Source organism: Pithys albifrons, chromosome 12, assembly GCF_047495875.1.
Source record: "Pithys albifrons albifrons isolate INPA30051 chromosome 12, PitAlb_v1, whole genome shotgun sequence".
In the NCBI taxonomy this organism is placed as follows: domain Eukaryota; kingdom Metazoa; phylum Chordata; class Aves; order Passeriformes; family Thamnophilidae; genus Pithys; species Pithys albifrons.
Genome location: NC_092469.1, coordinates 18676846 through 18700239, shown reverse-complemented (window position 1 = coordinate 18700239; position 23394 = coordinate 18676846). Strand labels below are relative to the sequence as shown.

The 23394-nt window shown below is 46.6% G+C and overlaps 1 protein-coding gene across 1 annotated transcript in view; it reads right to left on the bottom strand.

Annotated features, from left to right (window-relative positions):
• The window catches only part of ATP2C2 (ATPase secretory pathway Ca2+ transporting 2), a 28419-nt gene that overhangs the window by 941 nt on the left and 4084 nt on the right, over positions 1–23394 (bottom strand). Inside the window, exons 2-26 of the mRNA XM_071567124.1 lie at positions 20605–20715; positions 19593–19709; positions 16932–17021; positions 16812–16847; positions 16656–16717; positions 15505–15613; positions 15249–15398; positions 14804–14872; positions 13748–13823; positions 13440–13506; positions 12150–12274; positions 10173–10270; positions 9383–9484; positions 8498–8587; positions 7147–7248; positions 6449–6605; positions 4622–4792; positions 3941–4038; positions 3797–3847; positions 3136–3302; positions 2396–2464; positions 2198–2314; positions 1384–1531; positions 567–662; positions 122–263 (exon numbers count right to left, since the gene is read on the bottom strand). Coding sequence (XP_071423225.1) covers positions 122–263; positions 567–662; positions 1384–1531; positions 2198–2314; positions 2396–2464; positions 3136–3302; positions 3797–3847; positions 3941–4038; positions 4622–4792; positions 6449–6605; positions 7147–7248; positions 8498–8587; positions 9383–9484; positions 10173–10270; positions 12150–12274; positions 13440–13506; positions 13748–13823; positions 14804–14872; positions 15249–15398; positions 15505–15613; positions 16656–16717; positions 16812–16847; positions 16932–17021; positions 19593–19709; positions 20605–20715 — 2620 coding nt within the window. The remainder of the gene's footprint in view (positions 1–121; positions 264–566; positions 663–1383; positions 1532–2197; positions 2315–2395; positions 2465–3135; positions 3303–3796; positions 3848–3940; positions 4039–4621; positions 4793–6448; positions 6606–7146; positions 7249–8497; positions 8588–9382; positions 9485–10172; positions 10271–12149; positions 12275–13439; positions 13507–13747; positions 13824–14803; positions 14873–15248; positions 15399–15504; positions 15614–16655; positions 16718–16811; positions 16848–16931; positions 17022–19592; positions 19710–20604; positions 20716–23394) is intronic.

The window sequence follows — 23394 nt, the reverse complement described above, 5'->3', positions numbered from 1 at the left end:
ATTGATTTCTGTTATTAGTGATGTGTCAGGAGCTACCCTGTAACAAACTGGAAACAGCATCTGCTTTGTAAAGCAGCTTAAATGAAAGAAACCCCAAGCCATTATTTGTTTTGTAACTTACCTAACACTCCTAAATTCTCTGTCTGGAAGATCTTTTGTAGTGGAGGGATGTATATAACAGCCAGCTGTCCCAAAAATGACCCAAGCACAGAATACAAGAACATGCGGTTCCGAAAAAAGCCGATTTCAAATATCAGCTTTGTCTGGAAAAGGGGGATAAAAAAGGAGAAATGTAACTTTTCCCAATCCCTGTTGGAACTTCATGCCAGTGTTTCCTTACATGTAAGCTCCCTTACTTTTTGAAGTTCATAAACACTAACTTAGGCAGAGTTACATAGTTGAAAGTAGTTGCATTGAACTGTGAGGGATAACTATTTATATAAAAAGCTGATAAAAATCACACTGCTTCACACACCAAAAAACCCCTTACTATGGAAAATTCTGGTATTCTAATGTTTGTGTTTGTGATTTGAGAGAAGAAATTACTGCTGACAGAGCAATCTCACCTGAGAGCGACATGTCAGGGCGTTGAAGAGGTCAAAAAACACAAAACAGGTGAAAGTCATGGTTGTGGTTCGAGGAGTTATGCCACTTGTGGGATTCTGGAAGCACATGTGGAAATTCAGGGTCAGTTCAGCCTTACAAAAATATGTCAATTCAATAGGTGAACTAAATGTTCCCTTTAATGATCCCAATAATAGCAAAGGGTGGTAAAACAAAGGAGTAAATCTAGTTCTAGGTGTTGTGAGTGACATTAATTTGTCTAACTTTTAAGATTATGATCTTATCGACCACATTTTAAATTCTTAAAATGATGTGGAATGTGAGTAAAGGACATTCTAAATTAAATTACTTAAAGCAACATCCCTAGAGATTTTTAATGCAGATTGGCCATGGCACTGAGTGCCATGATCTGGTAAAGGGACTGGAGTTGGACCAAGGGTTGGACTCGATGACCTTGGAGGTCATTTCCAACCCAATTGATTCTATGATTCTATTCTATGAACAGTCACTATTTACCAACAGCCATCCATAGCACTTACATACTTGGCATTTTCTACTTACATGGAAAGCTAGAAGTGGAAAGCACCAACACCACATCAAGTAATAGTTTTCCTGTTGCAGTTAAGAAGCTCCAAATCACAGGCAACACAGGAAGGCAAAAGCAGAGCTAAGAGCTGACCTGCTTTCTGACCCCTCTGCCTGCACTGATCCCTCCCCACAGATGCATCCCAGAGACTCCTCTGCACGTCCTTCAGAAACTGCCCTTCACTTTGATCTCTGCCCTGATGAAAACAAGATCCCATTGCAGATTTTCCTCACCTCCTTCCAGAAGACAAAGAGGGTTCCGCTGATGATAATGAGGGCTGACATGAAGATCTTCAGGATCAGGGACTTGCTGAGTATGGTATCTGTGATGCACCGGGGGGGCTGTTTGATGGTGTCCCTGTCAACAGGTTCAACTCCCAGGCTGCCTCCAAGAGAAGCAAAGGGGGGATGTGTTTAGTTAATGCAGGACATCCCAAAATGGTCCTGCTGATAAAGCAGGATGGAGCTGGAGGGTGCAATTCTTTGGAATACAGAATGAGAAATGTGGCAGGGTGACATAAAACCCCAAATTTGTGACACCATCACCAAAGGCCTTTTTTGCATATTGAGTTGCTGAAATGACACATTAGACCATCATATCCATAACCCATCCCAGAAGGAGAACTAACTGTGAGAGTGTGGCCAACATCTCTTCCATGTTGTGGAAGCAGTAATTGTAATTGATTGTAGTTGTAATTAGCAGTTGAGTGAGGTTCCTAAGTGTTGTGATTTTGGGGATATACCCCCACATGTGCCCAGTATTCCCTTGCCAGTCTGTGAGCAGGTGATGCTTTTGGGATAACAGACCCTTCCTAGTCAAAAAATGTAAGAGTTAAGTGATTCTACCATGAAACAACACCACATACAACCTCAAGCAAATGAGAGATAAATGCTTTTGGAGAGACCAGGAAGGAACAAAAGCACAATCTGTCTTATCTAACCACCAAATGATTGGTGCATTGATGAGGAATCACAACAGTTTATGTTCCTAAGCCAAATTCAGACATATTAAACCCAAGAATATCTTGCTCATTTGACTCTTCCATACCTCTGGGCTGGTGGCCCGTCCATGATGATGTTGATCCATAAGATCTGCATAGCATTGAGTGGATTTGGTAGGTTGAGCACTGTTGACAGAGTGATTAGGCTCAAGGCTGAAATGCTCCTGCAAAGCACAGAAGAACATTATTCTGCAGGGACTGCCCCAAAGGTGCTTTCACTGGAACTGAAGGAAAGAGGAACTTACGTGCTCAGCTGGAACCGGACAAAGTTTTTTATGTTGTAAAATATTCCCTTTCCCTCTTCTATTGCATTCCTGGAAGGGAGGGGAGAGTTTATTAAGTAAATAGCTCTCACACTGCTTGACACTGAGCTCTCAAACACAAGTTGTCTCCTCTAGCCTTTATTTCTGTTGAAATTCAGAGCCCAGACCAGGAGGAAGTTGTCGATGCAGCTTCTCACTTACAATTACTTTATCAGAACTAGAAGATCTGAAAACACAGGTCCCGTGGCCAGGTTTTGCTTCATGAAGCAGGTCTGGGACCTATTTATATCCTCACTGGACCCTGCCCACTCTTTCTGTTGTTATGAACCAACAGAGCATTGCAAATTACATTTTTCCTCCCAGCTTCCTGGATGAGGCAGAGAACAAGTGAGAATCAACCACAAAGCTTGGAAGAACCCTCCAAAATCACGGAGTCTGACTTTGGGCTGAAAAAGTTCTGATCTACCCAGAGTTCTAGGTGCTCTCAGACCCCCAGTTAGCTGCAGCTTTCAGATGAAAGGAGGCTTTGCCACCACCACTTGAAGCAAATTGCTGCGTATCCAACAGAAAATGAGCCAGACCCACAGTGCGTCTTTCCACTCACATGTCCTGCATCTTGCCTTATTCCCAGGACCAGTCACACAACAACCTCGCTGCAATGGATAGCCAGAAAGCCTCTGGAGTAAGAAAGTGCCTGCTGGTAAGGAAGTGGCTAAACCTACATGACTTTGGAGAAGTCATCATCCACGAGGATCATGTTGGCAGCCTCTTTGCTCACGTCCGTGCCCGCCTGGCCCATGGCGATCCCGATATCGGCAGATTTGAGGGCCACGGCGTCATTGACACCATCTCCTGTCATGGACACCACAGCACCAGCCCTCTGCAGAGCCTGTGGGAGAGCAGAGGGGACAGGCTCTGGAGCCAGGAGATAAGGAAATCCTGCTGGCAATCACAGGATTTGCACAGAATGTTGAGAGAGCAGAAGTGCTGTGTGACCCTGAGTGGCTCAGCAGCACAGTGAGCACAAAACTCAGATAATAGACTGGATTTTCAGGAGTATAGATAACCTCACAACTCCAGCAGAAGTTAAAAGAGGGGAGTAAAGTCCTCAGAAATCATTCTCCTCATAGCTTGCTAGTGTCTTTCAAATGCCCAGGCCAGACTTTCAAGGAGAAATCATAGAATATCCTGAGTTGGATCAGCAAGTTCCACCCCACATCTAATACATTCAGTGTAAATATCTCCAGTGCTCTGGCAGGGTTTTTATAGTCCTGTAGTCTGAGCTGATCCTGCCAGGGAAGACCAGGTCATCTAGAGAACTGAGGTCCCACCTCCCCCTTGTTTTCTGTGAAGTATACAAAGGATTTGAGAAGCTTTTAATACCTTTATTATTTTTAGTTTGTGCTTTGGACTTGTTCTGAAGAAAATGGAAACCTGAAAGAAAAGAGAACAAACAATCCAAAATATAATCTTATATAAATGGAAGCTGTTGGGACTAGGCCTTGTTTAGATAATCAAAACCATTACATTGTGGACAGTGGATGAGAGCTCTGCCTCTGCCAGTTGGTCCAGCTCTTCCCCAGACATGGCTTTCAGCTTCCCATTGCACAGACCAATATTCTGTCCTGCAAAGAAAAGCCCCAAATGAGATCTGCCCATGAGCTCTGGAAAAGCCAACTATTTCCTGACTCAGAGAACAGGGGCAGCAATGGAACAACTAACTGGGCAATATGTCTGAACTTGGGACATCTGACAGGACACACAGCCCTGTCCTGACTCAGTGGGAATTCTGGAAGCAAAAAAGTGCCCAGAATTAAAATCTGCCACTCTGTCCCCTGCTATTTGTTCTGTGCACTTCTAAAGGAAAACTGAAAAAGTGGGAAGAGCACAGATACTCACCCTCTGAACATTCATGGGTTCTGTAATCCCAGAAATGCCATCTGTGTCTTTTAGGGATCTTACACTGAGATTTTGCCATTTCTGGTGCTAAAATATTGGAATTAAGTTACTGGAATTTGGCCTATAGTTCATAGCTGCTCTATTGCTGCATTTGATATTTGTTTCAATGGGATATCAAGAGCTCAGTGACCTGTAAAACCTCTACTGCACACACAGAAAGGATGATCAAGTGGATTATTAAGTGATGTAACGTTTGACTGATCTGACAGACACTCAGTAGGTCCCCAGGAAAGAAGCAGAGTTGGGTACCTATAGCCACAGCTGTCTCCAGGGCATCTCCAGTTATCATCTTTACTGACACACCAGACTCAAAAAGGACTTGAACAGCTTCTCTCACTCCAGCCCTGGGGGGGTCAATTATTCCAACCAGACCTAAAAATGTTAGTTTGCCAAGTTCTGGACCTGAAGCCAAAGCAAGTACTAGAAACAGAGGGGGGAAAAAGAAGACAAGAGTAAATTATTAATAATGTATTTCCATACATTAAAGGGAACATTTAGAGAAGATAATAAATTGCCAGTTTGCCAGCAGAAAAACTAATTAAAACCAGACCTTTAGTCATTACAATCAGATCTTGTATAGATACAAAAATTCAGCTCACTTAATAATAGTTGATCTGAATCAGAGCATTTCTATTTCTCTCAGGATTTATTTCCTTCTAATTTTAATCTGTCCACCACATCTTCCCTAAATGCAGATGGGTTAAATCAGTACAGACACAATTAAACTGCTAAGCTAAACAATAGCACTTACACTTTATTTTTAATCTAAAAATGTGAAATGTAAATTCAGTTAAACCAGCGAGACTTTTACCATGTAAACACCGAGGCTCTGAACATTCTGTTTCTGTTCTGGGTGTACCCTTATCATCCCATCATTCTCCAATCACTCCAGGATGTTTTGCCAGGGGTTCGTGGCAGTGTTGCTTTGATGATGGAATCAGGAGATGCCTGAGCTAATCACTTCCTTTCAGAGCACTAATTGGCCATTCCCACAACGGCAGCTGATCTGGGTATTGTAAGGCAAGCCCCGTGCATGAGTTCCTAACCACAAGACACAGGGCTGGGGAATATGTACATTAACTATTCCACCTTCAAGATCTGGCTGCCAGGACTTGTTCTCATCTGCTACAACCTGGGAACGTGCACAGGAGACAACGGCTTTGTTCCTGTGGGAAGGTCTAAGGTGTTTCTGAAGGGATGATTCTAGAGATGACATGAGTATTAAACCTCCTGTGGGCTGTGCACAGACATGCAGTTGGGATCAAAAGGAGATTGTTAGATTTGGTTCTAGGAAAGAATTGAAATGAACTTCAAATAAAAATCTTGGTGCCCAAATCCATGTTTGGGACCCTACATTCACAGACTATTCTGCATTGGAAGGGACCCACAAGGATCAGTGAGTCCAACTCTTAAGTCAATGGCCCACAGAGGGGATTGAACTCATGACCTTGGCATTATTACAACCAAGTTTTAACCAACTGAGCTTTCAAAGTGATTTTTTTGTTGTTCTTCAGCTTCTCCAAAAGCAAAACTTGGCAGAGCAGTGCTTAGATCAGGCCCAGCACAAAGTTTTCAATGCATCATTCAGAATGTATCCCAGGCAAGCACACAACTCCATGGAAGACAAACATTCTCCCTCCCAGTGCTTATTGCCAGTCCCTTTCAAGCTCACCAATTTAAACCCAGCACAAAAAGGATCAACCAGCAGCCCCAAGACAGGGCCCTTGGCAAACTCTTACAAGTATTGCAAGTGATGTTGAAGATCAAAGATTTTAAGCTGGATATATGGAAGAAATTCTGCCCTGTGAGGGTGGGCAGGCCCTGGCACAGGTTGCCCAGAGAAGCTGTGGCTGCCCCAACCCTGGAAGTGTCCAAGGCCAGGTTGGACAGGGCTTGGAGCAACCTGGACTGGTGGGAGGTGTCCCTGCCCATGGCAGGGTGTGGAATGGGATGAGCTTTAACTCCCTTCCAACCCAAACCATTCTGTGAATCTGTGATGACTGAACCTCTGTCCATCCTGACTAAAACCCAGCAGGGAAGTGTTAGGGCCTGAAAACCCATAAACCTAAGACTGACCTCGAAGTCCTGAGGAGCCCATTCGCTTCTCCTCCTGCTGGAAGGAGGCTTTCTGCTGGGGGGTGAGGGCCACTGAGATGCCACCACTGTTGTACAGACTGCAGTACCCAATAACCTCTTCAAATGCTCCTTTCATAAAGTAAATCTCTTCCTCATCCTTTAAAGCAAAGAGATAATACACTTTGTAAAAAAAAAACCCCAAACCTCCATGTTTTACATGAATTTTTCTCTTTTATTTCCCCTTTTACCTGTTCCATGAGATGCCCAGGACATGCATTATGCATAGGATGGGATATTTTTACTCCAACCATTTTCATGCTCAGCCACCACAGACAGAATGAAAAGCTTGGTGAGTTTTTAACCTCCCCAGTACAATATCAGCCCAAACGAGCTCCCTGACCCAGTAAGGGATTAAGGGCCAACCTTTTTGTCCCAAGTGCTGTATCTCTCTTTCCCTGTCAGTTATCTCTGAAAAGCCTTTGTTTTCAGGGTATGCAAAGTATTCTCTCCTCCCATTCAAACCCAGCTTGACAAGCTAAAATTACACCCAAGCTGGGAATTTGGAGGTTTGTTCAGTTTTCCCCCGACACAGTTAACTCCTGAAAACATTATTTGCTGAAGAGATACCATTTCATGCCCATTGTGGAGGTGCACAATTAGAAACACGAAACCAGCCCCCACCCCACTGTTTGCTTTACCTGATTTTTCAGTGTGCACTTCACAGCCATCCACTTCTGCTCAGAGCTGAAGGGAATTTCCTTCTCTCTTACATAAATGTCTTTTATGGCAGCTAAATCCATCTGAAGGGAGGTGGAACAAAAAGAGCACTGTAATGCTGAGCACTGCCAAAGCTTCTAGATATAAATATAAATATATATGACAAGGATTGAGTGCTGACCATGTCCTTGCAGGCTGTCAGATACCACAGAGCAAAATTCATATTTCAAACCCATCTTTTCCTTTTGTTGCCCAAATTAAACTGGAGTTTGATTCCTGTTGGCTTTTGCAAGATTTAGGGAGCTGTCCTGGTTTTTGAGTGTGTTCAAAGAAGGCTCAAGTCCATTCCCTAAACCCACAGCAAAGCAGATTTATTCCCAAACTCAGGCTCCTCCACTTTGGTTATTTCCCAGTGTCTCTACTTGACAGAAAAAAGGGAAATTGCAAAGAACTGAATGGTTGATTGTTGTGGTTTCAAATGATTTCCTGATGAGTTGACCTCAAAAAAGCAGTTCACCAAACTGAAAAATTAAAATGAAAAATGGAAGGGACAACCTCCCACATATTCTGCTATTGCTTGGCTACTGAAGGCCAGAGCAGGAGGAAGGTTTTAATTCAGCATTTAGGGAAATGAAATGTCATTGTTTTAAAAACAAATTAAAAAAATCATAAAAGCATAATTTAGAGTTCTGAGCTTTCAAAAATAGGAGGCAAGATCAGATGATTTCAGGTGCCTTATTTCATCAGGTCCCCTCTGTTCTTACAGCCCAGCTGAGGTCTGAGGCCACAGGTTGGTGTTCTGCTCATCAGGAGATACCTGGAGGTGTTTTGCAGTCTCTGCCTGGGAGCATGAATGCAATATTCATAAAAAGGAAATCTTCTTTTACATAATCATGACTAGAAAAAAACTAAAAGCTGGCAGATGCCCCAAAATGTGGGTGACTCTCAACCACACCTTCCAGTCTGGCCTGTTCTTGCTCATTTTTCACTCTTTTCTTCCCCCTGAACTCTTAATTGGCACATGCAGGACATATAAAAAAGGTTGTCCAGTGTGAACCTGAAATAAATCCATTCCACAGCCTAACTGAGGATTAACAGAGCCAAACAATTCCTTCTGTTAGTGCAGAAGCTCAGGGAAGGTGTTTGTCCTTGACAGGAGGTTGACTGGGAGAGGTGCACGTGTGTCCTTGGGGAGAAGAGACAAGGAAAGACTCAAACCAGCCTGAGGGATTTAAAGCAGCCTGAAAACTTCTGTCTGACCTAAAAATTCCTCTTTTTTTTTCTTGGTTTGGTTTTTCTTTTTTAAATTTCTGGAAAATTTTCAACTCTTACCTTCATTGCCAGGGCAATGAGAGCTCCCTCAGTGGGCTGTCCTATCACACTGTTCTTCCTGATCACAGCATTATTGACCACACAGCCAGCCTGGAGAAAGGGACACATTTACACAGGGTATCTTTTTAATGACTAAATTCATAGGTTTACATCTCTTTCAATGGAATAATGAGAGATTGGAGAATTAAAGCAGCCACATCCCAAAAGGCTGGTGAAAAGATTCCTCTCTTGAGATCAGTTCTTGTGCTTTCTAAACCCACTTACTCCCTGGGATACACTGATATTTTGGTAAAATGTTATAATTTGGATAAATTAACAGCAAGCAAAGCATGATCTACATCTAATGAGCTTGATAAATCACAAAAATGAAAGCTTTATCTCTCCTACTATTGTTTCTACTGTGCAGTATGGATCAAATAAGACCTAATCTCCATCTGAGATTCCAGCTCAGATCATGTCACCATCCAAACACTCATTTTAGCCTTCAATTAGATGTCCAAATCTCATTTAATGCAAAATGCAGAGATCATCACAATCTGTTTATAAATTGGCTGTGTAGATAATACCCAGAATCTGTCTACTTTAAAAACCTGAACATGGTCAAATTAATCAGTGTCTCCTCTGACAGAATTGTATTTTTATCCAGAATATCTCAAAGCTGATGACTCTGGTCTCTCTCTGCACGTCTTATGATCTTTCCCTCTCACCCTGAGCTTCAGGTACCACATCACACTCACTCAGTCTTTCCATGAGAATGTTGTACCAAGAGATTTCATTTTAGAGTTACAAAAGTTGGATTTTTTTTTCTCACCTCAATTACCCAGTGATTTGTGCAACTGAAAGTGGAACTGAAGCAGGATAGGCTGGTTCATAATCTATACTCACCTCCACTAGTTTCCCAACAGAGACGTTGGAAAATTCTTTAAGGATCTCCTTTGTTGGCAGAAGATAAACGTTTCCTTCTCCGTTGTAGCCCACCCCAGTGACCTGAGGGAGGGAGACACAGACAGAGAAGGTTTCCCTGTGCCAAACAGGATGGACAGTGGGGTGGGGGTGCCCTTGGGCAAAACTCTGACTTTGAAGGGATTCTGGGATTCTTTCAGTCTCGGGCTTATAGGAAAGGCTGCAGACAGTGACAATACTATATAATAGCTGTATAGGAACAAAAAGAGTTAACTTGTCTTATTCACCATGATTTCAGAAGTCTCTTGCAGCTCAGGGGCAGATCCAGCCCCCTGGCAGCAGTAGGACCACTGGTTTTGTTCCAGTCCCACCCTCCTGCTGACCACCCTGTCCCTCCTCTGCCTCACATTTTGCATGTCTGCATTTTTCACTCCCTTTCCACACAGGTAAGTGAACCAAGCAGAAGGATTAAGCCACACCTTTCTACAGAAGATGGACCAACAAGGGGCAGTGGCAGGTTTCAGTATTTACAGTAATTACAGAGAACAGCAGGTTATGTCAACGAACACCTTAATGACACCTGAGCAGTTCCTGTCCCCTCTGCCTCTTTCCAGCACTGCAAAATTCCCTTCTCTTTTAGTGGAATTGGTGACATGCAACGAACTCCCTGTTTTGAGACTGAACAGCCTCCCTCATTTGGGTCTCAATGAACTAAAGGCAAACCAGCCAAGCTGAAGGTGCTCAGGAAGGTGTGAATGAGTCCCAGCCCCACCTCTGCCTGGAAGCCATCGGAGGTCACCAGCCGAGTCACCGTCATCTCGTTGGCAGTCAGAGTGCCCGTCTTGTCCGAGCAGATGACATTGCAGCAGCCTGTGCAGGAAAGGTTTCCATCAGAATAATAAACCCTGCAGACCAACAACGAGGCTCAGAGGAGGGAGGACAAATTTCCCTGATGTTATTTCAACTGCACCAGGGAGGAAAGGCCAAGAAATGAATGAGTTTCCTAACAGGATTTGAGTGCACATCAGGGCATTGTGCACATAATTTGGGTGTGAGATGTGGTAGGAGACATCTGAGGAGGGCCACATTGGCATCATGTGGTGGGCAATCGGAGGGCACTGATCCCCAGAGAGCTGGTCAGTGTTTCTGAGTTGTGATATCACACAACAGACTCTCCAGGAGGGCAAAAATGGCTTTGATACAAAAAAAAGAATCAGACTCCAGCTCCCTTCTGAGTCTGAATATCTGTCCTGGCTCTGGAGGTGCCCACAGTGCTTGGGCACAGACCCCATGAGCACGATGAGCTTCAGGGAAAAGAGAATAAAGCAGATTGGGCTGCAATTAAATTAACAGCAGCTTTGAAGGATTAGCAGAGAGCAAAGCTATCACCTCCAATTCTACATATGTAGTTACTGACAACTAGAGCAGGAGGATTATTGGTGTCCCCTCCAGAAGTCTCACAGACATGGCACGATCAGTGTGTGCTGAGCACAGGTCTGGCCACCTGGCAGCTCCACCCCCTTGGGCACAGCCCTGCCCGAATGGAATTCCTCATGAGGGAAAAAGCTGTTTCAGATGTCCTGGGTCAGGACAGAGACAATAAAAGAAGGGTGATAAGATCCCTTAACTGCAGAACAAACAAGGGCAGGTCAAACAACAGCAGGGTTTCCAAGGAAGACAGGGTTTAGCTGCAGGACCTGGCTGTGCCAGCAGATATTTGGGACTAGGCTTGGTGTTTGGTGTGAGTTTAACGAGTGGTTCTCAACAGACACCACATCTCCTCCTCCAGGCCCCTGCTACACCAACCCAGAGCAGCAAAGCCTGGAAGGAATGCAGCCACTTGGGGGCATTGGAAGGAAGGGGAGATGGAAGAATAATTCCATTCTGGTCCATCCTGCCTTGCAGTTCTGAGCATGGGCTGGATGCCTTCCCGAGGTCTCTCTGTCATTTTTTGGGTATCAGGGAGATGCCCACCCAGGCTGCAGAAGGAGAAATTATTTATGTTGCCAGGCTTGACTCGCGGGCCTGTGAGGTTTTTAGTCAGATACTGAAGAGGTGGACAGGAGGGACCTGCAGGATGATCCCAGAGTACGGAGAGGAAGGAAAAACCAAGCTCTTAAACCAGGCAGGGCATGAACAGACAGAGGGGCTGTGCTCCCTGTGCCCCATCCTTGGGACTCATCATTCCAAGCACCTGCCTGTGTTCATATCACCAAAATAAGGGTAAAGGGTGAGAAACACAGGGTAGAAAATATATTTAAATCTGAGTGGGTTGCTGTGTCCCAGGAAGCACATTCCAAATGTATGTTTTTAATCACAGAATCACAGAATTGATTGGGTAGGAAAAGACCTCCAAGATCATCAAGTACAACCCTTGATCCAACCCTACTGTGATCACTCTGTGCCCTGGGCTGGTGATCACAGTGGGGTTGAATCAAGACATGGTGGATTCTCACTCAGTGCCACATCCACAGAATCACAAAATCATAGAATGGATTGGGTTGGAAAAGACCTCCGAGATCATCAAGTCCAACCCTTGGTCCAACTCCAGTCCCTTTACCAGATCATGGCACTCAGTGCCACGGCCAATCTCAGGTTAAAAACCTCCAGGGATGGGGAATCCACTCCCTCTCTGGGCAGCCCATTCCAATTCTATGATTCTAATGCCTGATTACTCAATCAACCCAAGGCTCATGGGGACAGCCCATGGCTCAGGATTTGGAGCTGTGTGGGCCCTTGGCAGCCTTACCTAAGGTCTCCACTATGGGCAGCTTCTTCACAATCACCTTTTTCTTGGCCATCCGCAGGACTCCGAGCACCAATGTGACCGTCACCACGATGGGAAGACCCTCTGGGATGGCAGCCACGGCCAGGCTGGGGACACCAGAGACACAACAGCTTCAGCAAGGGCTCAAAGGACCACCACCAACCACAGGGACATTGCCATGGGGTGAGTTTTCCTGCCTGAGTGGCTGGGAGCACACAGTGCTAACCACTGGGACTCCTGGCACACTGTAAGTACAAAAGCAGGATATTTATTCAACCCTTCAACCTTTTTCTGGAGGATTTTGTCAGAGCAATTATTTTTCTTCTTTACATTGCCAAAGAGCATTAATTTCTGGCTAAGCAGGGATTTAGGGGTTGGATTTCATTTCATTTATTTAACTTTCTGAGGGTGGAACTTGAATATTCCTTGGCACCGTGGCTCACACATTAGCTACTGGCTCCTGGCCACAGGCAGCCCCTCATCTCCTCTCTTACCCCACCATGGAGGGGCAGAACCAGCTCTCCAGAAGTCCCCACACTAAATCACAGCAACACCAGAACCTTCCACACCAGCCACAGTCTGTATATATAATATTAGATATTCCTTGGGAAACTCTGAATGGTTTTAGGTATGTGCAAAATGTAATCAAGGAGGGCTTTCAAAACCACAGGCTGCTCTCCAAAAGTCAGGATTAACCACTTTTCTTTGCCACCACATGCCCCAGGAGACAGGAAGGTGGCACTGAGCCACTTTGGCTTCACTCTTGTCTCCTCATCCGGGGTTTTGTTTTCATTTCCATAGAATAGTTCTTTAAGAATTGATTTTAGAGCCGTGACAGCCCCAAGTGGTTTATGGGCACCACTGGAACCACACAGTTTATTATGTTTGATTAAGAGGCTGTGTGTGTTTTTTATGCTGCAGGAATTGGTCATTCCTATCTTTAGATGTAAATCCAGTAAGAACAGCAAAGAGTGATAATATTTGCTGTTGTTACACTCCCACTAAATTCATAGCACAGGTAGGAAAGGGCATTCACAGCAGGACGAGGTGGAGAGGCCAGTGAAGATTTTCAAAATGCTTATTTTCAAAACTAAATAAACCCCCAGACTTTAGTTCTTCTAAACTGTACAAAGCTGACATTAATTCCACCAGTGCAAGAGCAATATGAATTTATGAAGGGTCTTCCTCGAGTTCTCTTTTGTGAAGTGCCCATGGAATTCCCTGGGCCATGTTTCATTAGAAAGCAAAGAGAAAGGTGCTCTCCAGCCTCACCTGACTCCAATGGTGAACATGCTGAGGAGGGGCTTCCCTTGCAACCAGCCAATGAGCATTATCAAACCTGGGGGGAAAACCATCACGTTAAAAATACTGAAAGAAATGCATAAATCTCTAACCTCCTTTAGGTGTTGTTGGAGAACTAAAAAGACAACAAAGACCCAAATCTCTCCTTCAGAGGGATCTCTGCTTGACCCCCAAAGTCCAGGTGAGTCACATCAACAAGTACTTCTGGAAAAGCAGCCCTGGAGCACAGAGAGATTCCACAGCTGACCATGTCAGGGCCAGCTTTGCCTCCCACTCACCAATTATGCCAAAGGAGAACAGGGTGAGCTGCTTCCCCAGCCTGTCCATGCTCTTCTGGAGGGGTGTCTTGGGAGTCTGGAAAATTTAGAGAATAATAGTTTTCTTTGCTTGTTGTGTGGGATGAAAAGATTCTTGTCAGCCCAGAAAAACCAACCCACACAGTCTTGTTCTCACTACCATGGTCCCCACAGTTGCCAAGAGATTACCCACCCCCAAACCCCCCAGGGTCTGATGGGCATGGACCATCCTGCAGGGAGTGAGTCTCTGCCTCCATGTACTCAAGACAAGCAAAAAAGTGGGAGAAGAGATGAATTAATCACATTAGTTTTAAGCTGAGAATCCAAGGCAGAGACAGACTAAAGGCTGAATCTGGAAAGGACCTCAGTGATCGAGGCCAGGGCTGGACAAGGTGTGTGCAAAGCCCCAGGGACAGGGATAAAAACTCTGGACCCCATTCCCATGGTCTGTGCTCTCCTCTCCAGGCCAGGCTCAGTCTGGCTGGGACCTGGCAGAGCTGAGCAGACCCTTCTGCCCCCCTGAGCCAGCCCAGAGAAGGTTTCAGGCCAAGGAAGGTACCAGAGCTCTTGTCCTGCAGCAGCACTTTGCACAGACCTGCATTGCACTGCAGAGCACCAGAGCACTCCCAGGGTGGCTGCTTCTGCTTCCCTGTGACTCCTTGTGCTAATGGGCCAAGAGTTCATTAGTTCTTAGACACTCATCTGTGTTAGTTCAGAGATCTGACCAGTGAGATTCTGACATGTCCAGAAGTTAAAATTTTTTTACAGCTACTGGAAAGTGTGTGTGTGAAGTAAAAAAAAAAAAGAAACTCTAAGTTTTAGATCCAAGTTAAACATCACAAGTCTGGATTTAAAAGCCAAAAATCCTGCTAATAACCTTCCCTTTCAGATACAGCATTTGGTGTCCCTCAGCCACACAGGCATTTTGCAGCAGAAACAGAACTGAACCCAGGGCATTAACTCCTGGAACTGCTCCTGCTCCCAGACCTTCATCCAGGACAGGCAGCACTGGCACAGACACAAACACAACTGTGTTACCTCCTCAGCTTGCATCATTTTGAACACCTCTCCAAACTGGGAATTTTCACCCGTGCCAATAACCACACCCTGAAAAAAGGAAAAAGAGAGATTAGGTGGGAAAATGTAGAGAATCATAGAATACCAAAATGGTTTGGGTTGGAAGGGAACTTAGAGCTCATCTTGTTCCCACCCCCTGCCATGGGCAGGGACACCTTCTACTATCCCAGGTTGCTCCAAGCCCTGTCCAACCTGGCCTTGGACACTTCCAGGGATGGAGCAGCCACAGCTTCTCTGGGCACCCTGTGCCAGGGCCTGCCCACCTTCACAGGGAAGAATTTCTCCCTAATATCTCATCTAACCCTGCCCTCTGTCAGCTCAAATCCATTCCTGTCCTCCCATTCCACACCCACATCAGGAGAATCTGTAACAAAGGGAAGGAACAGCTCGAAGGTGTCGCACTCACTTTTCCCTTCCCGTGTCGCACCAGGGTCCCCATGAAGACAACATTGCTCAGGGTGGTGATGTCTCCAGCCTCCAGCAACACACTGTCAGTCTTGTTGCAAGGCTCAGCTTCTCCAGTAAAACTGGATTCATCCACCAGCAGATCCGTAACCTGAGTCAAAAGACACATTTCTGGTGCTGTTAAGACAAGGAGTTTCCAAAGTAGGAATTTCCAAAGCAGGAATTTCCAAAGCAGGCCCTGTGGTGGTTGTCTTTACCTCTATGAGCCTGAGGTCTGCAGGAACCCTGTCACCCACAGACAGGTAGATGATGTCTCCAGGCACCAGCTCCCGTGCTAGAAGATGCTGCAGTTTCCCTTCCCTCAGGCTACGTGAGACAAATGGAGAGAGAAGAAAGGAAAACCAGGCTGGGAGGATTTTATTCCCTCTGCAGGCCACCTGGCAAGGAAGGAAGAAGCCTTGCCCCAAAGAATTTCCAATGTAAATAAGAACATAAAATCTTCATAATGATGAGGATTGTGTTCAGTTTAGACTCAGTTTTAATTCATAAACAGATGATTTACATTTCAGCAAGTGACTTAAAGCAGTATTCAGGCAGTAGATAGGAGTGACAAGAAGGTGGCATTTCATGCTTTAAGTAATAAAATGCAGATTCTTTAACCTAAAAGGAAGCTTTTTAAAGCTACACCTACCCCTGGCATTCCACTCCTGCATTCAAAGTACAGCTTTCCAAGCAGTCAGATGCTTGTGGTGTGATATCATAAATAAATAAAGAACCAACAGTGGGGTTTGTGAGCTCCAAACCAGGGTGACCTTTGGACCAGAGGAAAACCCCACACCTCTCTGGCAGGGCAAGGCTCCCCTCAACCTCCCTGCTGGCTGTGCCAAAACTGACTTGCAGAGACACTAATAGGAAGAACATTTCCTGTAATTTAAAGCACTGACAGCAAACATCAAAGCCAGCAGGGCAGCAGGATCTGATAGGCCCTGCAGCTGTTCCAGGGGCTGTGCCTGCTGGGGATGGACAGACACGGGCAGGGAGGAGCCCAGCCCAGGAGCACCTCCACTCAGTGCTGGGTTGTGCCAATACCTTGGGGGTAAAACTACCCTTAAGCCACAAAAAAAAAAGATGCACAGGTGAGGCTTTTCCTGCCCTGGGAGTCAGAGACACTCAGGAGGCTGCAGGGACTTGGATGCAGGCGTGGAGTGGGACATTTCTGGGACCTTCCTGTCTCTCAGCATTTGTTCAGTTCCTCTGGGTGCCTGTTTAATTATCCCACGTCCTTTGCTGCCTCTTCAGGAACCAGCTCCTCATTGTGTCCACAACAACCTGAAGGAATTGTCCTCACCTGCTGGTTCTGCCCTCTCACCCCCACCCCTGCTCAGCTCCTGCACCAAGAACACCTCACCAGTTGCACTCGGGAGGCACCAGCTTGTTGAGTTCCTCCAGGGACTTTTCCGAGCGATATTCCTTTGAAAGGAGAAAGGAGAGGAACGGCAGGAATTACAGCAGAGGACTCATTCCTCACAGCCATGGCCATGGAATTGAGCCCTGCACAACTCACCTGGATGAAGGCCACGGTGACCACGATGAGCACAGCCTGTGAACAAGGAGCAGTTTCAGGTGGGGACACCCCAGCTGGGGGAGCCACCCCAGGGTTGGGATGCAGGACAGGTGGACCTACCATGGTGATGCTCGCCGCGTCCTCGTACTCCTTGGTGAGGACACTCACCAGGGCTGAGCCCAGCAGCAGGAGGATCAGGGGGCTCTTGAACTGAGGAGACAACAAGTGGCAAGGTGGAATGAAACCTGGGAAGCTGAGCTGGCTGCAGAGCTCGGCAGGAAGGATGCCAGGGGTGGGTTTGCAGCATCGCTCTGCCCACACAGAGGGTGCAGCTCCTGCCAATGCCAGCCCTGTGCCAGGGTGGTTTTGGGGACCAGCAAGACAAGGCTCACACCAAAAGAATGGAGTTTCCTCACTTTTCTCCTTCATGCACAGGCACTGCTGCCCTTTGCAGACTCACAGCCCAGGCCTGACTCCAAAAGCTCCTTGGATGCACAATAAGCACAAACAGAAACTTTATTGTCTTTTTAAAATTTGAAACCAGAAATCCTCTTTTTTTTTTTCTTCCTTTTTAATTTTTTCTTTGATTAATCTGCTCAATTCTTCAGTGGACTGAGGACTGCTGGAGTCAGGCACTCCCTTTTTTGACTTTTAAACCCAAATTTTAAGGCCCCTTCTCCTACCTGAGAAAGTTACAGCTCTGTTTGGCTAATGTGGGAATTGATGGAGAGGAGTTAAGCAGGTAAAGACAAAGCTGCCTGTTTTGGGTAAAGGATGTGTGGGGATGCTCAGTAGAAAAACCAGGGTTTAAATTTATTCCTTGCTGAAGCCAAAGGTGAAAATCCCTCCACTCCTCTTTAGCAAACTGGGGCAAAAGGGATGTTCACAAAAATAGCAGCTGGAAAAATCCACAGCAAGTGTCTGCTGGGGGATGATGCTCAAGTGCAGGGTGTGAGTGGTGTGGGACTGCAGCAGCTCCTCCAGACACACCAACAGGTTGCAGGAGGATCAGGGATGCACCAAAGAATTCCCTTTGGTGGCCCTGTGGGAGAAACTGCTACAGGTTGAGCAGAAAAACACACCCTGTCACTTTTTATTAGGAATAAAAGAATCCTTGATGAGACTTAGTGATGATTATCAAGAGCTTGAAGAATATCAATCATATAGAAAAAAGGGATAAATCATGAAATAAAAATAAAGTCTTTCAAAGCAACTCAAATCTTTGTGATTCAACTAAGCAAGAAGAAAATCAGTCAAATCACTGGTTGAAAAAACCAAATCATAAAAACCCATAAAGAAAAAACAAAAACTCTCCTTATTTAGTTAAAAGCACTAAAAGAGAAGTGAAAGATGCATTAAATACTCATGAGAGAGAGTCAGTAAAAGCAAAACTCCAGGTTAACCTAACTGGGGACAGACTAGATAGCAAACACCACCTTCTGCCTGGGTTTTTGGGGAAGCTGGTGGGAAGCTGGGGCTCTTCACAGCACCTGGCACTGTGTGTGAGTGACTCTGTCCCTGCTGTGACACTGCCCTGAGCTCCACAGCTGCCCCTGCCCTGCAGGGTTAGGCCTTTCCTTCCCTGGCACAGCAGAAATCACAGAAGGTTTGAGCTGCTGCTGTTTCTTCTCAAACCTTCCATGGTTTTATCACTTGTCTTAAAGGGGATAAATGTGCTCCAGCCATCAGGGCACTGATCTGTGGCTTTGGACTCGTGGGCTGTGTGGGGATAAAAAGGTTTATTTCTATTTGAAGGTGTTCTCTTCCCACTCTCAATGTTTTCCCAGGGAATGCACAGTCTTTGTGTCCAGGGCACAGCCTGTTCATAGAATCATAGAATGGATTGGGTTGGAAAAGACCTCCGAGACCATCAAGTCCAACCCTTGGTCCAACTCCAGTCCCTTTACCAGATCATGGCACTCAGTGCCACGGCCAAGCTCAGTTGAAAAACCTCCAGGGATGTCCCCAAGTGCCTCATCTACAGCCTGTGGCTTTTCCTGCTGCCAACGAGCTGCTGTTTGGTGAGGAGTGGCCAAACAACCTTCTGCCACCTCCAGCTGCAGTGTGGACACTTCATGGCTCAGCAAAGCTGTCCCAGACCCAGCTCCCACCTGGGAGGTTGTCAGAGCAAATCATGGAATGGATTGGGTTGGAAAAGACCTCCGAGATCATCAAGTCCAACCCTTGATCCAACCCCACTGTGATCAAGTCCAACCCTTGATCCAACCCTACTGTGATCAAGTCCAACCCTTGATCCAACCCCACTGTGATCACCAGCCCAGGGCACTCTGTGCCCTGGGCTGGTGATCACAGTGGGGTTGGATCAAGACGTGGTGGATTCTCACTCAGTGCCACATCCACAGAATCACAGAATGGATTGGGTTGGAAAAGACCTGCGAGATCATCAAGTCCAACCCTTGGTCCAACTCCAGTCCCTTTACCAGATCATGGCACTCAGTGCCACGGCCAAACTCAGTTTCAAAACCTCCAGGGATGGGGAATCCACCCCCTCTCTGGGCAGCCCATTCCAATGCCTGAGCACTCTCTCTGCAAAGAAGTTTTTTCTGCTCTCCAACTTCAATTTCCCCTGGCAGAGCTTGAGCCCATCGTGCCCCCTTGTCCTATTGCTGAGTGCCTGGGAGAAGAGACCAACCCCCACCTGGCCAGAACTTCCCTTCAGGTTGACCCTGTGGAAGCAGCAACTCGGGATATCTCAGTGCAGACACACTCTCAGCCAGGGGATTTGGGCAGGAAATGAGAACCTGTGCAGAAAATCCTTACCTGGTCGAGATATTTCTTCCATATTGACTCTGAATTCTCCACTGAGAATTCATTCCAGCCGTGCTTTAACCTGCGCTGGAGCACGGAAACCTCGGACAGGCCACTCTGTAAGTCAACCTAGAAGGAAAAAAACCCCAACCCCAAACCAAATATCACATCTTGGTATAGAAAACTTATTAAAGCAAAGTCATATTAAACCCCTGTAAGCAGATAGGACAGGATGTTCATGGCTCAATCCCCCACAACAAAATAAATCTGTCCACTGTTTTCCTGTTTTGGTTTTTTTTTCTCCTATAAAACTTTACCATCAACCAACACAGAAAACCTTAAACACAAGTCATTTAAAGAAAAATATGTATTTTCAAAAGGGAGAAACCAGACAATAGATAACAAATTAGAAGCCTAAAGTAGTAAAGGAAATAATTGGTTACTGATTTCACTGTATATTTAAAGAGAAAAAAAAATACTCTGACAAAATTCAAAGAGAATAAAATGAGAAGGGATAAAATCAATTTTGCCTGGATTTTAAAAGCAGTGAGGTCAGAAACCACAATACAGCCAAGAGTTACAGTTTTCCCTGGCCGTGGACACTCAGCCTTTCTAAATCTCCATTTATTTTTCACACCTGGGATTAAGTGTGCCACCAACGCCTGGTTTGGCTGTGCCACCAATGTCTGGTTGGCTGTGCCACCAATGCCCAGTGTGGCTGTGCCACCAATGCCCAGTGTGGCTGTGCCACCAAACCCTGGAGTGGCTGTGCCACCAATGACCGGTGTGGCTGTGCCACCAAAGCCTGGTGTGGCTGTGCCACCAGAGCCCCGTGTGGCTGTGCCACCAGAGCCTGGAGCGGCTGTGCCACCAGAGCCTGGAGCGGCTGTGCCACCAGAGCCCAGTTGGCTGTGCCACCAACACCTGGTGTGGCTGTGCCACCAAAGCCCAGTTTGGCTGCTCAGTCCCTTCCTACCCGCAGATCCCACATCCCGCCCTCACAAAGCCCTGCACAAATCCTTACCTTGAGAGCTCTTGCCAGGTCGTCCTTGTGGCATTTACAGGCGTCTTTGGGGGGCACCGCTGCCACCTCCTTCTCCTGCGCGATGATTTTCAGCTCACACTCGTCCCGGGGCTGAGCCAACGAGATAAATGAGTCGTTCGGTGAGAGCGCAGTTAATGAAGGCATTTCAGCACCTCTTCGCTTCTCCCCTTAATCCCATTCCCTTCCCTGCCCTGCAAGGTCAATTAGCCACAGCACTTCCCAAAGCACAGAGCTTACACCATCCACTAATTAATGCTGATTACAGCCTCAAAGCCAGCGGCACATTCTTGTAGAGGAAGAGCTATCAGGAGCTGAGTAACCAAAAGGAGCAGCACGTGCTGCTGGCCAGAAAACTGTGCCAGGTTTGAGGTGCCTGCCTAAGATGAGCATTTTTCCATCTTTTCTTTCTTGCTCAGTGCTCAGAGCAAGGAAAAACCTTTCCCCTTGTTATAGACATAATAAATAAACTGAAAATGTGATCTAGAAAATTCTCTGAGCCAGGAGAAGTAAAATCTCCTCTCCCAAATCCAGGGCTGTTTTGCTCCACCACTGACTCCACAAATGCTTCCAAGTAGGATAAACCTTCTTGCTCCATCCAGGCAGCCCAAGTTCTCAGCACCTCAACCCCTCTTCCCTTTTGGGATCCCTAATTTTATTCCCTAAAATGCACTTTCCAGAGCAGCAGCATTCCCTGAAATCTCAGCCAGCCTGTGACAGAGGTGCTGTGACCTCTACTGCAGGGCAAGTGCAGAGAGGGAGAAACCTCACCCTTCCCAAGGGACAGGGAGTCCATTCCCATTTCCTTTCATTCATAAAGCACCAGAGTGTGTTCATTAAGAGAGGGAGCCCCAGGGCTCGTGGTGCTCTGCCCTGGCAGGGGTTGGCACTACTCCTTGGGCTCTTTGCTGTGGGTGACACTCAGCTCTGGCTCACCTGCAGCTGAGCAAGGCTTGGAGGACTCCAGGGCTGCCTGCAGTGCTATTTGGGGAATTAGCCCTCCTGAATATTCACGAGCTCTCCAGGAACATCCAGTGCCTCGAAATCTAAAGCCTGAGATAGATTCAGGGAATTCCAAACAGAGAAAACCTCTTTGGCTGTTTGCTGGTACCTGGCCTTGGATTCAGCCCTGTGGCTTTGGGAGGGCTCCCAGCAGATGAGCCAGGAGCAGCTCTAAGCTCTGCTCCTTGGAGAGGCTTTGGCCACCTCTATCTGCTGCAGCCCCTCCTGCTGGCCAGTTCCTGGCTCAGCTGCCAACGTGTGGCATCAGAGTCTGCTGTGACCCTTTGGCTCACTTAGAAGCCCTTTTGCCCCAGGAACAACCTGCCTTCCCAAACCCCCAGCAATCTGCCAAGATCTCCAAGGATTTTCCTGCTCCCATGTTTCCCTCATGCTGGTGACCACAATTTTTCCAAGAAAGTCACAGTATTGCTCCCCTTTTTTGAGCCTTTCTAGCAATGGACATCACTAATCTCCTTAACAGAATAGACCAAATAAAAGCCCCTCCACGTTTAAAGCTGATGTTTTATATCCCTATTTGTGTGTCCTAGTTGTGCAAACTCATCAGTTCCCTGCAAGTTGGTTGACCCCCAGACACTGCAAGCCTGAGAGCCACACACGTGTCTGAGGAGATGGGAGGACTTGGTGGGAAGAAAACATGGAACTGCCATGGATAGACACATCCCTGCACTCATTACCATCCTAATTAACGTTGTTTCCACAGGCTCCTCTGTGCTGCAGGTGATACACACAGATATCAAGGTACAGTCTTGCCTTGAAGGAGTTTAAATTTTAATTAAAGCAGCTGGAGGGCAGGAAGAGCCCTGGACATGAGGATAACATGCCTGCAGTGCCCTGAGCCAAAGGGGGAGTCAGGGTCCTGCTCTGTCACTGATATTCACCTTTCCAAAGGTGTGGAGCACAAAAATGACCAAAGCTATGGATGTGCCCAAGCTGGCTGTGGTTTCACCTGAAATGCTGACAGCTCCCTGCCCATGAGACCCAGGGGCTGTTGGGAAAGTAATGGCTTTACTGGGATGAGTTCACACCTGTGATTTTCCCAGCAGGTGGCACAGCTTTTCCTGCCAGATGAGCAGCCCTGGAGATGCCCAGGCTGGAAATGCAGCAGTGGGGGCTCCATCTCCCTCCTCTCTGCACACTCTGCCAGTGCAGAGCCCCTTTGCCCCTCAGCACATCCCACCCTGGGCATGTTGGGCACCAGGCAGTGCCCTGAGCAAACAAACTCCTCACTGAGCATCACTTGCTTTTCTATTTACACTGCAAAGCAGATGTGGGTTTTCCATCTTATCCCTTTATCTTTATAACCTTTATCCTTCAGGCAGGAGAGCTCCTGACTCCACACAGCAGGGCAGGAAGAGGTAACCAAAAGGGAATTATCAGTTTGTCGATTGCTTTGCAAGATGAGGAGACACTGGAGGCTGTGAAGAGCAGCTGGTGGGGGCCAGGAGCCACCCTGGAGGTACCTGCACATCCCTCATCCCCAAACAATCCATCAATTGTCACTGCAGAAACAATCCATCAGTTGTCACTGCAGAGTGTGGGGCTTTCTGCAGAGCACACAGCCCTTTTTGTGTACTCTGGCAAGCAGCCCAAAAGATCAGTTCCTGGGATTTTCCCCCAGCCCTGCCTGTACTGAGACTTTGCACACTCTTTTCCCTGTTTTAGATTGCTTTGCACCAGTTCATGTGCTGCAATCCAGAGAGGGCTGGGATATTTAGTCTTCAAGAAGCCCTTTAAAATATTAACTTTATC